A 16,618-nucleotide genomic window follows, 5' to 3' on the forward strand; every position below is an offset into this window, starting at 1 on the left:
CCAGACTGAGTCCAGCACAGCTAGATGGTGCCCGGCTACCACCACTGACTGCCCTGACAGGGATCATAATAGAGGGTCCTGGACAGAGCTGGAGAAAAATGTAGAACAAAATTCTAACTCACACACACACAAAAAAAAAACAGACCAGACTTACTGGTCTGACAGAGACTGGAGAAACCCTGAGAGTATGGCCCCTAGACACCCTTTTTAACTCAGTGCTGAAGTCACTCCTGACATTCACCCTTCAGCCAAAGATTAAAAAAAAAAAAAATCAGCCAAAGATTAGACAGGCCGATAAAACTAAGTAAGACTAAATGGGCACCCAGCCCAGGGGCAAGGACGAGAAGGTAGGAGGGGACAGGAAAGCTGGTAATGGGGAACCCAAGGTCAGGAACGGGAGAGTGTTGACACATTGTGGGGTTGGTAACCAATTTCACAAAACAATGCATGTGTTAATTGTTTACTGGAAAATAATTTGCTCTGTAAACCTTCATCTAAAGTACAAAAAAAAAAAAAAAAAGAACAGTTATCCCCACTCCCAGCATCCAGCCCATTTCCATGGACCTGCTGCTTCCCTGTACCCCACCCCTGCCACAATCCTGAGGCTAAGTGCTCACTAGTACACCTGTTCTGCTGAGATGAAGGCCTTCCAGGAGAGCATGGTTATGACCCCATCTTTTCTATCACCTAACCAGTTGCCATCGAGTCCACTCCATTCATGGCAACCCCACTGTGATGGTTAAGGTTGTGTGTCAACATGGCTGAGCCATGATTCTCAGTGGTTTGGCAGTTACATAATGATGTAGTTTGGTAGTTATATAATGTTGTAGTTTGGCAGTTATGTAATGATGTAGTTATCCTCCATTTTGTGATATAATGTAATCACCTCTGTGATGTGATCTGATGTGATCAGCAAATCAGTTGTAAGGGGAGTTTCGTCAGGGGTATGGCCTGCATCCAATATATATGGACATTCTGGCAAAACTCATTGGCTTTTGCTAGCTCTGGATCCTGCATCCTGCTCATCATCTGATCTGTGGTTCTTGAGACTTGAGTTGGAGGCCTGCTGTATTGCCTGCCAGTCTTGGGATTTGTCAGCTTCCACAGCCTGTAAGCTGTGACCTGCCATCTTATCTGCTGATCTTGGGTTCATCACCCCCTGCAGCTATGTGAGTCAGGAGAAGCCTGAGGCCTGACCCATGGCCTTGGGACTTGCCAGCCTCTACAACCACATGAGCCATATCCTTGAGATAAATCTCTCTCTCTTTTTTTTTTTTTTTATCTATCTAGCAAGAGAAATAAATTAGATAGGTAGATAGAAATATATAGATAGACATTCCACTGGTTTTGATTCTCTGGAGAACCCAGTCTAAGACACCCATGTGTGTCAGAGTAGAACTGTGCTCTGTAGGGTTTTCAATGGCTGATTTTTCAAGAGTAGCTTGCCTGGCCTTTCTTCTGAGGGATTCATACTACCAACCTTTGGGTTAGCAGCTGAGTGCCTTAACTGTTTGTATCAATCAGGAACTCCATTAAGGATTTGAGGGGCCCAGTGGTAGTACTCTTCTTCCTTTTCTGAGTTTTGGAACTGTTTGAGAACTAAACAAGATGTTAAGACAAGTGAGAGATCAAAGTAGGGTATCACCTTTGTTACTCGTTTGGAGGAAGTCATCAGTGGGCCTGGTAATTCTCTACCCATGCCTTCCCCCAAGCTTCGACAACCATCAGCCCAGCAAGAGGGAAAGCCTGAGTCCTGAGCTAACACTGGTCTGGCTGGAGGTGAAAAGACCTAGAATACACCCCCTTTGTGCACAGTTTGAATAGATTGACTTCTTCCCGCATGGCATAAACAGTTAAGTGCTCAACTACTAGCCAAAAGGTTAGCAGTCCAAACCTACCCAGAGGCGTCTCAGAAGACAGGCCTGGAGATTGACTTCTGAAAGGTCACAGCCTTGAAAACCCTATGGAGTGCAGTTCTACTGTGCACACATGGGGTCGCCATGAGTCGGATCAACCCCACAGCAGCTAACAACAATAACAACAGCTCCTCCCAAAGGAGAAACTTGGGCCAGTGGTTGTATCCTAGCAGTGAAACTATGGAGAGGGGTAAGAAGCTGGGCAAAAACCAGGGCACTAAGGGAATATTCCTCCACAGAAACCAGAAGAGTGATGAAGAATTTTCCTCTCTAACACTACTATTTTTCATTTAATTTAAAAAGGCAGTATACTGTTTTTTTGTTTTTGTTTTGGGAGGGGGTATTATTTTTTATAAAGATAAGCATCTTTACAGATGTCAAGTTAATTAAAAGTTAATAGTCATCAAACCCTACCAACAGCATGCCAAATTCATTTCACAACTTTGCCAGCCTGCACGCATATTTCATTTTGATGTTATTATAACCAGCCTGTGCATATTGTTCTCCATTCCTGTTTTTGTACTTGACATTGTTGTATAGACACCTTTCCCTGTATCATCATCACCCACGCGGTTATTTCATTTGCATGGCCTTCATTCCCAGCAAGGCTATGCATTTACAAGTGGCGCCTGGGATTTTATTTTTATTTATTTGTACAAATACTCTTTATACTTTGAATATTCTTTTATGAGATATATTTAGTTCTTTTTTTTATTATGTTGCTTTTTTCCTTATTATTTGGTTACGGTATTTCATCTTGTAAATTAAAACTCAAAACAGTTTTATGAGTAAGGTAAAACTCTCCATCTGGCTCCTCTCTCACAAACCTGAATATATATATAAAAATATAATTTGTGTGTGTGTGTATCTCCCTGGGTGGAGCAAATGGTTAAGTGCTCAACTACTATCCGAGAAATTGACAATTCCTGGCAACCTGCTTCTGAAAGGTCCTGGCCTTGAAAACCCTATGGAACAGTTGTACTCTGCACACATGGGGTTGTCATCAGTCAGAATCAATGTAACGGCACCTAACAACAACAATGTATGTGTGTGTGTATGTGTGTTGTTAGGTGCTAATGTATTGATTTTCAACTCATAGTGACCCCATGTGACAGAGCAGAACTGCCCTATCTGGTTTTCTAGGCTGTGCAGTAGTCCCCGCCTTATCCACAGGCAATATGTTCCAAGACCCCCAGGGGATGCCTGAAACTATGGATAGTACTGAACCCTATATATACTATGTTTTGTCATATACATACATACCTATGGTCAAGTTTAATTTATAAATTAGGCACAGTAAGAGATTAACAACAATACCTAATAATAAAATAGAACAGTTATAACAATATACTGTAATAAAAGTGATGTCAGCGTGGTCTCTCTGTCAAAATATCTTATTGTTCTGTACTCACCTTTCTTCTTTTTGTGATGACATCAAGAACTTTCACTTAAAGGAAGCACTTCACGGTTTCTTTCTGGCATATCCCAAATGCCAGCATCACTGCTCTTGCACTTTGGGGCCATTATTAAGTAAAATGAGGGTTTCTTGAACACAAGCACTGTGACACATTGGTAGTCGATCTGATAACCAAGATGGCTACTAAGTGACCAATGGGCGAGTGGCTTATACAGCATGGATACGCTGGACAAAGGAGTGGTTCATATCCCGGGCAGGACGGAGCTGGACAGCAGGAGATTTCATCACACTACTCGTTTAATATTTTCTGACCAATATTGAACAGATAACTGAAACTGCAGAAAGTGAAACCGCCATAAGGGGGTACTACTTAATCTTTACGGGAGCAGATCGCCAAGTCTTTGTCCCGAGGAGTTACTGAATGGGTTCAAACTGCTAACCTTCTGACTAGCAGCCGAGCACTTAACTGTTCCATATGTATACGCAACGAATAAATAAATATGTGTGTGTGCTTATATGTGTACATATACATATATATATACATATATACCCATTTATCGTGGTGTAGTGGTTAAGTGCTACGGCTGCTAACCAAAGGGTCGGCAGTTCAAATCCACCAGGCACTCCTTGGAAACTCCATGGGGCGGTTCTACTCTGTCCTATAGGGTCACTATGAGTCAGAATCCACTCGATGGCACTGGGTTAATTGGTTATCCTAGTTTTTTAATTTTATTTTTACTTTTTTGATCCACGTGAAATATATTGCAGTAATGGTTCAATATATAGACATAAAGCAATTCTTCATAATCATATTCAACTATTATTTATTAAATATGAATTTCTTGTCCCCCTAGAAATACATTTTTAAACATAGGTTATTATGTAAACCATAAATCATATCTTAGAAAATCAGATTCAGTATTGAGCTTAAATTAAGGGATTTTTATTTTTAAGAATTGGAATTGACACTCTTTTTTTTAATTGTGCTTTAGGTGAAAGTTTACAGAGCAGATTAGTTTCTCATTAAGCAATACACAATTTGTTTTGTGACACGGTGTATCAACACTCTCCGCTTCTCGACCTTGGGTTCCCCATTTCCATTCGTCCGGTTTTCCTGACCCTTCCTGCCTTCTCATCTTTGCTTTTGGGTGGCTGTGCCCATTTAGCCTCGTATACATGGTTGAACTATGGGTATTACTGTTTGTTTTATGTGCCTGTCTAATCTTTGGCTGAGGGGTGATCTTCAAACATGAGTTCAGTAATGAGTTTAAAGGGTGTCTGGAGGCCATACTCTCAGTGTTTCTTCAGTCTCTTTCAGACCAGTAAATCTGGTTTTTTTTTTGTGAGTTTGAATTTTGTTCTACATTTTTCTCCAGCTCTGTCCGGGACCCTTTATTGTGATTCCTGTCAGAGCAGTCAACAATTTTTTCATCTTAAACTTCAAAGGGCCTTGAACCGTAAGCCTTCTCAGAAGAATAAAATGTCCATCTATTTGTACAGTTTTTAAAAAGCAGAAATTTTTGTTATATAGGTATCTACGAAAATGGGGAAGAATTTCTAGGGCACATCCCCCATGGTAAAATTCATCTGTAAAAAACAACCTCAGTGGTAAGAGGCAGCCTTAAGCTTTGAAAAGATTTAATTGCTCAGAAGTTGATGTTGATCACACTAAAACCAGGGAGTATCCCTAAGCCAAAACAAACAACAATAGCAAAAGAATAAACAAAACAAAAAGCCAGCTTAGAATAGAGTCCCAAAGGTGATATTCAGTATAACCAATTGCTGATGAGTCAGCTCTGACTCCTGGCAACCCCATGTGTGTCAGAGTAGAACTGGGTTCCATAGGGTTTTCGATGAGTGACTTTTCAAACATAAATCACCAGGCCTTTCTTCCGAGTTTCCTCTGGGTGAACTTGAACCTCTAACGTTTCCAGTATTGTTATTGCTGGTAGTTGCCATTGAGTCAATTCTGACTCATGGTGACTTCAGTGTGATGGATTGCATTTGTGAGGCCTTTCTAGCCATGGTCTTATAACTCCCACCCAATCACTGTGCAAATAAGACAGCTGTGGCCCACCAGGGGTCAGTTTTGCCTTAAAAGATCCAATTCTAGAGCAGAGAGAGGATCCCACCACCACCAAGGAGCAGAGAGCGTATCCTTTGGACTCAGGATCCCTGCACTGAGAAGCTCCTGGGACCAGGAGACAGAGAGAGAGAAAGAAGCAGTGGCAGAGAAATGATAGCAGGAGATGAAGTAGTGGGCTTCCCAGACCACGGAGCAAGAAAGCTGAGTGCTTTTGAGCAGGAGGCTTACTGATGGAGTGGGGGTACTTCTGGGCACTTATTGGTGGAGCCAAAAGAGCTTTGTAACACTTGCCTGAGCAGGGCAGAGACTGAGGGCAGGGAGGCGTGCCCACGAGCACGGCTGGGAAGAGGCTGTCCTGATGGAAGAACTGTATCCTGGGCATTCCTGAACCTGAACTGTGTGTAACCTGTTACTTCCCTAATAAACCCCATAATCACGAGTATTGTCTGTGAGTTCTGCGTGGCCATTACAGTGAATTACTGAACCCAGCAGAGAAGTAGAGAGTGCTTGGTGTCAGAATTGGTAACGATGGCAGAGGCAGGAAGCATGTCTGACCTCCACCTCATAGGAATCAGCCTTGGGCTGTGGATCTGGATTCTCCTTCCCCGTTGTGAAGTTAGAGGTGGTCAGACACTGCCCCTGCGCCATTTATACAGTGACCCTATATGTGCAGAGTAGATTTGCTCCATGGGGTTTTCAAGGCTGTGACCTTTCAGAAACAGGTCACCAGGCCTTACTTCGTAGACACCTCTGGGTGGGTTTAAACCGCCAACCTTTTGGTTAGTAGACCACTACTTAACTATTTGTGCCACCCAGGAACTCCTTTCCGGTATAAAACCAACCAAACCCATTGCCATCCAGTCAATTCTGACTCATAGTGACACTACAGGACAGAACAGAACTACCCCATAGGTTTCCAAGGAGCAGCTAGTAGCTTCAAACTGCCAACATTTGGTTAGCAGCCAAAACCTTACCAAGCCCCCCTTTCCAGTATAGGTAAATGCAATTCCTTAAAAAAATAAAATAAAAGCTATTTCTCTTTTAAGACAAGTCTTTGGAACAAATTTTTTACATAAATAGTACTTTTAGAACATGGAAACAATTCTGTGCAACACAAGATCTTTCTCTGGTATGTGGTCTCCGTCTACTCTGAACACACCTCTTCATTCTTCCTTCGCCCCTTTGTTTTCCATCATCCACTTCTCAACACTTAACTTCTCACCCTAGCTTCTTTTCCAACTCTCACACCAGCTACTGTTACAAATGTTGTGCGTGGCCAAATCGATTCCAGCTCATAACAACCCCATGTGCTATGTATGAGCACATGTGCTATGAGCTAGCTCACCCTGATTCTACTCTGTGTCTGCATTTCTTCATCTCATCCTCCCCACTCCCTTCCGCGGGGGATGTCTGTTTTCTCCTTAGCTTTCAGCACGATGCCCAGTATATTAAGGAAGAAGAGGCCGGGTAGGTTGTGGTAAAGCTCGGGAACCTTGGTAGCAGCAGACTGGGTGGGAGTTTCTATATGTACACTCAGAGCCCAACCTCTGCCTCCCGACAAGATTATTGTGAGGCTTGGTGGTTTCTGGTCATGATGGCTGTTGTTATTACGGCTTTCAAAAGCCAGTTGCCATCAAGTCACTTCTAACTCATGGCAACTTCATGTGTGTCAGAGTAGAGTTATCTCCATAGAGTGTCAGTGGCTGGTATTTTAGAATTATATCACCAGGCTTTTCTTCTGCAGCACCTCTGGGTAGACTCCAACCTCGGTTAGCAGCCGAGCACCATCCAGAGACTCCCAACAGATGTTGAATTCATTCACTGTCACTTCTTCCCTTACTGTCCTTGACTTGGTGTTAACCGGACTCAACTGAAATCTTCATTTCTTATACCTCATAGGAAGAAGAGGAAAATAAGGCTGGCATAATTTCCATGGCCGGTTCTATATCTTACATCCGCTGCTGTCTTCTTCTCATCTTTTAAATTCATGGCATTGACCGCCACTAACTTCTACATATGGTTTGCTATCACTTCTGTGACCTGATTCTACCTCAGATATATCTGCATCTGTCTCACATTTTTCTCTTCTACTTCACCCTAGTGTTCTCTCATGCCCTGTCATCCTTTATGACAAATTCTGTTCATGGTCCCTGGTTAGACAGTGCAATCTCTTGCGTTCCTGTTTGCTTTGATTCTTAGACCAACCATCTCTGTTCCATGGCAGCCGCACAATTAGCATTTCCTGCCCTAGACTGCCTCATGACAAGGCACAGTTAGACTTCCAGGTGCTCTTGTCTTCCTAACTCCTTATGCTGAACCCACTGGCTCTCAAAGTGAGAACTTGTTCAGGAAAAGCAGCCTCAGCATCACCCAAGAACTTGTTAGAAATGCATATTCTCGGGCCACACTACAGACCTACTGGGTCTGGGGCCTTGTAGGGATGGGGCCCAGCAATCTGTGTTTTAACAAGCTTGGCATGGGTTGTGATGTTTGTTAAAACTTAAGAACCACTGTCTCAACCTGTCTAATCTCCTGCCTTCTCCCTTCCTGCTGTTAAGATGAATAATTTTGGTAGGAAACATCTTATGATTGAAGGTTATATTGTACCATTTTGGAAACCATTATTACGATCATTTTAGAAGGCAAAATTCCAATACTCAGTGAGCTTTTTGAACATTCATGATGACAAGAGATGCTTTTGACCTAGATAAATGAAGGTGCAATAATCTATAAGAATCATCTTAATCAGAAGGCTTAACTTCTTCATGGGGGGAAAAAACAGTTTTTTTTGGAATAGTAATTTTAAGATGCTGATGATCAGTGCTGGTAAATAGTAGAAAGATGTGGAGAGCCTAAACAGTCTTCAAATTAATCAAAGTTGGGATTGCCAAACATTAGGCCAGCTGTACCTTAGCTAGATGATGGGTGTGGGGGCTCATTATATTAGTGTTTTTACTTTTGTGTAAGTTTGAAAATCTTATAATAAAATTTTTTAAAATAATAATTACATCATTCCTTCCCCATGTCACACGGATCCAAATAAAATGGCCTTCACTCTTGTCACAACCCTCTTGGTCATAAATGATATTAATAATGAAGTTGTCATACCTATTGAACTGTTTTATTTTACTACATATGTATATACATATGGATGTGGGGGATGGATGGATGGATGGACAGACGGATGGACGGACAGACTGACGGATGGATGGATGAAACAGGATTATCAATGCTGATGGTAATGCTGAAGAAATGGCCAACAGCCGTTTGCATGGACTGTGCATTGCTGGTAACAGACAGTGTTAAAAGAAAAACCCTTTAGGAAGACAATTTCACAAAATCCAGATATGCATCACTAGACATTAAAATATTAATATACATACACCGTATTTATAGGAATGTATTTTTTATTCTAAAGGAGGAAAAACGTTAATTGCAGAAAAAGCTTTATACAGGAGGATGATCATAATTTTTTCATGATAGCATAAAACATTGGAAATTAATTTTGTGACCAACCTTAGGGAGATTGATAAATTACCATCTATATATCCATCCAGTTTAGTCATTAAGATGATAGTTACAAAAACTATATTGCTGAACATGAAAAGTAAAAAAACAGCAAGACACAAAATTTGGTACATGGTAGAATTAAACAACAACAAAAAAAAAACCAAACCCGTTGCTGTCAAGTCAATTCTGACTCATAGTGACCCTATAGGGCATAGTAGAACTGCTCCATAGAGTTCCCAAGGAGTGCTTGGTAGATTCGAACTGCCAACCTTTTGGTTAGCAGCCAAACTCTTAACCACTACACCACCAGGGTCTCATAGTAGGATTACCAAAAAAAACCAAACCAAACCCACTGCCGTCGAGTCGATCCCAACTGATTGCGTCCCTATAGGACAGAGTAGAACTGCCCCATAGAGTTTCCAAGGAGCATCTGGTGCATTTGAACTGCTGTCCTTTTAGTTAGCAGCCATCGCTCTTAACCACTATGCCACCAGAGTTTCCATAGTAGAACTATGTAAAAACATGTGCAGAGAAAGAAATTGTTTCTGTTCAGGTAGTGATATGATCAGTGTCTTATTCCTTTTTCTCCCTTTTTTACTTTTTCAATGGGAGATTCATAGTTAGAAGTTATGACAGTGAAATTCCCAGGTTTATTTTCTTTCTGAGGTGGTTTGGGCCTTTGTGAGTTAGCAAAGGTACTTTTAATCCATAGGGAGGGAAACTTTTGAGACTGAAGAGGAGTGAGTGCAATTCGAAGAATGTAATCAATGAATTGCACAGGTAGAAATGGTTGAACTGGTGTATGTTTTGCCGTGTATATTCTCAACAACAACAAAATCAATAAATTTTAAAAAGACGAGTGAGTAATACTGCTTCTCTGTTACTGCCTCTAGTGCTAAAACCAAGATTCATGGAGTCTAAAGTAATCCACTGCAATTGTTTTTGTTTTGTTTTTTCTCTGATGTTGCTTCTATGGCACTTCTAATTGATAGAACATCTGGTAACAAACCATTCAATTGCATCTTTGCCCTAAAGAGGCGGAACGTGGCAGTAGCACCGAGACCGTCTCCTCCTCAGTTGTCTTGTCCAGTATTTTTATTATACTCGGACATCAAGAATCAAAGTTGGTTTCCTAGAGAAGTACTAAACTGAACAGCTGCTGCGTCCTTATTCTACCAACTGGGAACGTCAGGCAAAGCTCCTTCCCCCGGAGTCAGTGTGAACGTGCTAAATGAAAGCGTGTTAAGAGGACTAGGGACCATCCGGCGTGAGATGGTTGTACCTTAGCACCACATCACAGCCCTTCCCGACCTGAAAGCTCCCAGCTCAGCTGTGCGATTTCCATAGCAGTGGCATTAGAGTCTGCTCACTCCTGTGCTCTTATTAATGAGGACTAATAATATTATGGCAATGGGTTTAATAATAATATTGTTCATCATAATGATAATAACTTACTACTACTACCATTTGGGGGATACCAAAAGGCCAAATGGAAAGAAAAAAAAAACAAAATCCTCAAGTGCCAATGCTTTATATTGTCTGCTTCAGATGGTTTTATTGCGTTTATTATATATATTTTTTCCATGTTTATAGAAGATTTAGGTCAAATATATTTCCTTGAACCATATGCTGTCTAAAGCCTGTCGGTTGGTAGGTTACTGTGTTGAACCTCGGGAGACCCTGGGTGGTGCAGACGGTTAGTGCACTTGACTGCTAACTGAAAAGTTGGAGGTTCTAGTCTACCCAGAGGCACCTCGGAAGAAAGGCCTGGTGATCTACTTCTGAAAAAATCACCCATTGAAAACCCTGTGGAGCACAGTCCTACTCTGACACACGAGTGGGAATCAACTCGACAGCAGCTGGTTAACTGGTTCTGTTGAACATACATTTCACAAATTCTAACGGGAAAGGGAGGACTGATAGGGAGGAGGTGGAGGACTTCTTGCTTCCGTATATCATTGATGTATAAAATCAAAACCATGGGAGTGCAGAGTGAAAGTAAACAATTATTTATCCAAGACTAACGTTGGTGTCATTTCACTGCTTTATTTCCACAAGTAAGTTGTCGTCTTCAGGTTTTGAGTAAGGCAGTTGCTTCGCCGCTGCTTTCTGTGTTTCTGACTAGGCATAACGTAGAGTTTTTCATCTGGGTGTTTATTTATCTTATCTGAACAGCTTTCAGTCCTCTTTAAAAATTAATTTGACTTTAATGTCTTATTATCTAGGACTCCCCTGAGCTAGGGTTAAATCATACTGGAGGAATTTGATTTAACAAACAGCCATTGTAGAGAAGCCTTTGATCCTCCGCCATGCTATTAACTAGCTGTCCCAGGTTTCCCTGAGTTGTAAGCAAGATCAAAGCCTGCACACGCAGTGTGATTCGTGGTCATTGCTGAGAATCCTTACTTCCAAGCCAGCCTTGGGCTGCTGCACCTTGGAGCTTAGAGCCTTCCCACAGCTGATCCACCTAGAGAAATCGGGCTCAGGTGGACATAAACAAACCCAGTGCCAGAGCACCAAAAACCAAACCAGTTGCTGTTGAGTTGGTTCTGACTCATGGCGACCCCATATGTGTCAGAGTAAAACAGCGTTCCACAGGGTTTTCAATGGTTGTCATCTTTCAGATGTAGATCGCCAGGCCCTTCTTCTGAGGCTCCTCTGTGTAGACTCGAACCTCCCTCCAACCTTTTGGTTAGCAGCTGAGCCTGTTGCCATTTGCACCACCCAGGGACGCCATAAACAGAGGACAGGATGAAGTTTTTTTTTTTTTTCCTAGGCTCTTGGAGTTTTTCCTGGGTTTTTTGGTGATGTTGAGTGACATGAAGCCCTAAAGTAAGAATTCTTGATCTGGTTTTCCGGTCTCTGAGACCTGCTCAGTTTTTCCAAGTTTTCAAAAATTATAAAGAAAAATTAGTCTTAATTCATCTTCGTTTTAAAAAGTGCGTACAAAACGTGGTAGACTGTGGTTAGACGGGTCAAGAGAAAGCAGGAAAATAGCTGGTGGTTACATGCCCCGCCCCATCTCTACAGATAAAATAAATGTCATTAAAAGCGTAAGACCACAATGTAGACCTCAGATACTGACCTTGATAAAGATTGCTCAAAAGTGTCTGCCCTCGGTCTGCAGGCTGGATGGGGCTGCTTTTCCTGGTGGGCAGTCATGGTCTAACTCAGCAATCTCCTTGTCCCTGACAGATGGGGAGCTCTCCATATCCACTGAAGACGACTCCCTGGAAAACGGGCAGTCCCTGAGCTCCAGCCAGCTGTCTCTGCCTGCGCTGTCCGAAATGGAGCCGGTCCCCATGCCCAGGGATCCCTGCTCATATGAGGTGCTCCAACCTTCAGACATCATGGACGGGACAGGTAATGCCCCCACAGCGTCAAGTGGGTCCCCAGACTGCGCCATCGGGGACCTTCCATCTGGCTGGACTTGGGGTTCTATTTTGGCCCATCCTGAGCATAAGGACCTGGAAGTGCAGATGAAATTGACCAGTCAGAATATACTGAGTACAAAACATAAGGAGGATGTGTGTATTTTTATAATTCTCAACAACCGCAGTCTTTTATTTTAGCATCAATTTCCCCTCTGCATATGGAGGATATTTACATTTATTGTACATACGGGTTTTTTTCTTTTAATAACCTTAATCTCTTTAAAGATGTGCCTTGTTTGTAATATTGATTTAAAACGCCATTTCTTTTATTTTCTAACACTCATTTTGGTTAAGATAGAGCTAAATAATCTTGAGCTTCTGTATGGTACCTGTCTGATTCATCTGTTAGAAAGGCCCCGGGCAGGCCCCTTAATCCTCACCCCACTAATTACCAGTAGTAATTACTGGCTAAGTTGTATTCTACCTATAGATGATTGCTGATGTCACCTGACTGGTCCAAAGTCGTCTGAGTGGCCAACACGCATTCTGTCAGGTTTGTAGGGTGGTCCTCGTTAGCCAGAAGACGGGTCCCTCCCTGCAGCCAGTGAGGAGTTGGTAGGTGCTGTGAGGAGATGGGTCTGGGGAAGGGACCTCTTGGGTAGAGAAGGCATCTCCTTTCCCCAACTGTGCACAAAATCCACGTCAGCAGGAGCTCCCATAGGAGGAAAGGAGAGATGGTGTGTCACAAGTTAATTCCAAGGCTGCGCTTTGGGACGCGGTGAGTCATTGCTCCATCAGGGTGTCAAACACTGATAATAATAGTGCCCCTTGAGACAGGGGGAGAATTGAGTGCTCATGAGGACGATTACCCAGGCTTTGAGGCTGCCAGGAGCACTGCTACCTAGATTAGGAAGGAAGGAGAGAGCCGGGGAGGGAGGAGTCACCTACAGGCATTCTCATTGCAGCAGTGATAAAAAGCAGGAGCCTGTGCAATTGAGTTACGTTTTTCTCCCCCAGGGGATTTTTTCCAGCTAAAGTAGTGAATTGTTTTTTGTTTTGTTTTGTTTTATCCAACCTTTCTCGTGACATTGCAAAGAGATGGATTTGCCTGTTATAGTGAAATCTGTCATGCCAGTGAAGTCCCAGGGCTTCACTCTGTCATCGGCCCAGGCTGGAGCACAGTAGTAAGGTGTGTGCCACCTCCCTGTGACGTCTCTTACTGAAGCCACCAGGGGTGCCCTATGGGGAAAGAAAAAGTCGGGCTCAATGCAGAGCAAAGAGAAATGGGGAGAATGAAGACAAGCAAACCACAATTGTGGGGAGCAAGAGGCAAGAGGAAAGGGGGACATGAAAGGTGTTGGTTTGAAACACCTTTCGCCTGTTCAAAGTTCATAGGAGCTGGGAGGGAAGATTACTGACCAAGAGACTGCTGCCGAGTGCTGAGTGCTGTTGAACCAGGAGGAGCAGCCATCAGAGGCGTGTGGCATGCAGCTGAGTGCTAGCCTTCTGGGCAGTCATCATTACCTGGTGTTCTAGAACCACAGAGAGCAAGACCCAATGGGCAAACTCCAACCCCCAAATCCACTCTCTCTCCCTCCCTGGGAAAGGGCAGGCCGGCCCAGGCGAAGGTGCCAGCGTCTGGTTCTGGTTCGGCTTAGAGGGGGCTGGCTCTCCATCCTTGATCTACTACATTTGCATCTTGTTGATCGTTGCTGGGTCATAAGTCACGTTTTACAGCATCAAAGAATGTGTGCATTACAAACGCCAAGCTTGACATTGTGATGGTTTTGAGCAAATGTCCTTTTTTTGTCTTCTCTCTGTCTTTTCCCTCCTCCCATTTCTTTCCCTTTGCCTCCCCATGTCTATCCACCCCCCTCTCTGTCTCTATTGGATTTCTGGTGTCCACTCTACCTTTGACACGTCTGTGAGCACGTGGAGTGGTAGGCGCCCCAGCGGCATTGCCTGCCAGCATCCCTGTCGTGTGCTCCCTTCCTGGTCAGGCTGGCAGCCACACTGCTGTTTGTGTAATGTCTCCTGTGTGTCATGTGGTTGTGCCCTCAGTGTCTGAAGAGAGTCCCTCTGCCGGTGAGTCTGGAGCCCTCCTGTCCCAAGATCCTTCAGCCAAACCAGTCCTGCTACTGCCCCCAAAAAAACCTGCTGCTTTCTCTGGAGACCATGAGGAGACCCCAGTGAAGCAGCTGTCCCTTCTCAAGCAACCCCCCGCCCTGCCTCCCAAACCCATTGCCAGGATTGCCAACCACTTAACAGGTGAGTCACAGCTCTGAGGACGTGGGGCCCCTCCTTCCCTTCAAGGGATGATGCTTGCCTTTTCAGCTTTTGATCTGAGTGTGCCTCTCTTGGGAGGTCGCTCTCTCGGGTGTCGGGGTGTCTCCTTGTGCATCTTGGTACACACATTTGTGATCTGGGTTTCTGTGGTTTGTGTCATTTTAGAAACACTCGATATACACTTAGCAGTCCTCTGCTAAGAGCCTTCAGTTGTGTGTATTTGTAAATATGTGCATCTGTATTTCTGTGACTAACTGAACATTATATGCCAATCTAAGTGAGTTTGATTTAACTTCAAAATCTTTGCAAAGATAAAGAGTAGCACCTTGTATCCTTCAAAATGAGTTTGTCAAGGCTTTTACTTACGTATTTTGTCTTTAAAGTATTGATCGAAAGCCAGTATGTTTCTTCAGTTAAAATTCATTTGGGTGCTACTTGTTCTTTAAAAAAAAAAGCAAAAAACAGGTATCTGTGAAGTATTGTGGGAAATATGTTTTTAAAAGAATAAACTCAGGAACATTGACCTAAAATGATTTTTTTACTCTTATTTATTTTTTTTAAAGTGTTACTTAGTGAATAGACCCACAATTACTGAATTTGGCACGCAGTGGAATTCCATTTAGCTGTTTACTAGCAGGTGAATCAGATACCACTGTGTGATGTAAGGTTTAAACATCTTTCTGAGCATTGTTTCTCCAACCTCAGTAAAGTAATCCCACCTGAAACTGGGCAACTGCCTTTTTACACTCTTTGGTATTTTTACAAGCAGGATATGATTGATCTCTCTAACAGTTTTGTAAGGTGTAACGAGGGTGAAGGTAGGGAAGAATATTCACCTGTTCTGTAGATAGAAAAACTGAGGTTCAGGAAAAGTGTCTTTTCCAAGGCTGGCAGGAATTTTGCAGCAAAACCAAGATGAAACCCTGTTTCCCAGCTCCTCCCAGTTCACTGAATCTTCTTTCCATAATGCAGGATGTCTCTCACGTGGGCTGAATTTTGTTAGAATCCAGTTTAGACCTAGGGTAGTGTCCAGCTATTAATAAATACATCCGCCCTAGTCCGACTTTGTGATTTCAAAGAGCAAATTTCCATTTAAAGGAACTATTCAACACATTGATAACATTTTAGTTCAGTTCCCAAAATTTAAATTCATAGAACAGCGCAAAGGGAAAAAAGCATTGGGAAGAGATACTGTCTCCCCACTCTCCACCCACCACCCATCCACGCATCCGTCCATCCCTCCATCCATCTGTATCTATGTCATAAAAAATTAATATTGCTCTACATATTGTCTTATCACCAGCTTTTTGCACTTAGTGGTATCTGGTGAACTAATTCTCCCGTCATTAAATATTCCACAACGTGATTTTATTAGCTGCTTGGTACAGATCCAGAGTTACCTGATTGATCCCGTAGGGTTTGTCTATATTCTCTATGGTAAAAAACAGAGCTGCGAACATCCATGTATATATATCTTTATAAGAATCTCTCGTTTTCCCCTAATTGATTCCTGAAGTATTTCCCTAATTTATTGAGTCAAAGCGTGTGTTCTTTGTAAGGATTCGATGCCAGTTTTCTCTTGAGAAAGATTAAATATTGCAAAATACACCTCCACAAGCAATATGCATTTATTCAATACATCTACAGGCGGAAGGGGTCTCTGGGTGGCACCAACAGTTAAGTGCTTGACTGTTAACCAAAAGGTTGCCAGTTCAAACTCACCTAGAGACACGTGAGAAGAAAGGCTTGCCAATCTGCTTCCAAAAGGTCACAGCTTTGAAAACCCTGTGGAGCAGATCTACTTTGCACACATGGGGTCACCGTGAGTCAGAGCCGACGGCAACTGGTTTGGTTTTTTTGGTTTTGATAGGCTGAATACTGTGCTAGGTATCAGAGAAAACCAACCAAACACTTTGCCGTCGAGTCGATTCCAACTCACAGCAGCCCTACAGAACAGAATAGAACTGCCCTGTAGAGTTTCCCGGGAGCGCCTGGTGGATTCGAACTGCCAGCCTTTTGGTTAGCAGCG

General features: G+C 42.9%; 1 protein-coding gene across 6 annotated transcripts in view; it reads left to right on the forward strand.

Moving 5' to 3' along the window:
• PHACTR1 (phosphatase and actin regulator 1) overlaps window positions 1–16,618 on the forward strand; it is a 697,605-nt gene that overhangs the window by 560,750 nt on the left and 120,237 nt on the right. For 4 of the 6 annotated variants that reach the window (XM_049883909.1, XM_049883943.1, XM_049883933.1 and 1 more), the window contains 2 exons: window positions 12,125–12,292; window positions 14,365–14,571. In XM_049883909.1, coding sequence (XP_049739866.1) covers window positions 12,125–12,292; window positions 14,365–14,571 — 375 coding nt within the window. The remainder of the gene's footprint in view (window positions 1–12,124; window positions 12,293–14,364; window positions 14,572–16,618) is intronic. The other 2 variants (XM_049883923.1, XM_049883917.1) reach the window with 1 other exon arrangement.

Source organism: Elephas maximus, chromosome 1, assembly GCF_024166365.1.
Source record: "Elephas maximus indicus isolate mEleMax1 chromosome 1, mEleMax1 primary haplotype, whole genome shotgun sequence".
NCBI lineage: Eukaryota > Metazoa > Chordata > Mammalia > Proboscidea > Elephantidae > Elephas > Elephas maximus.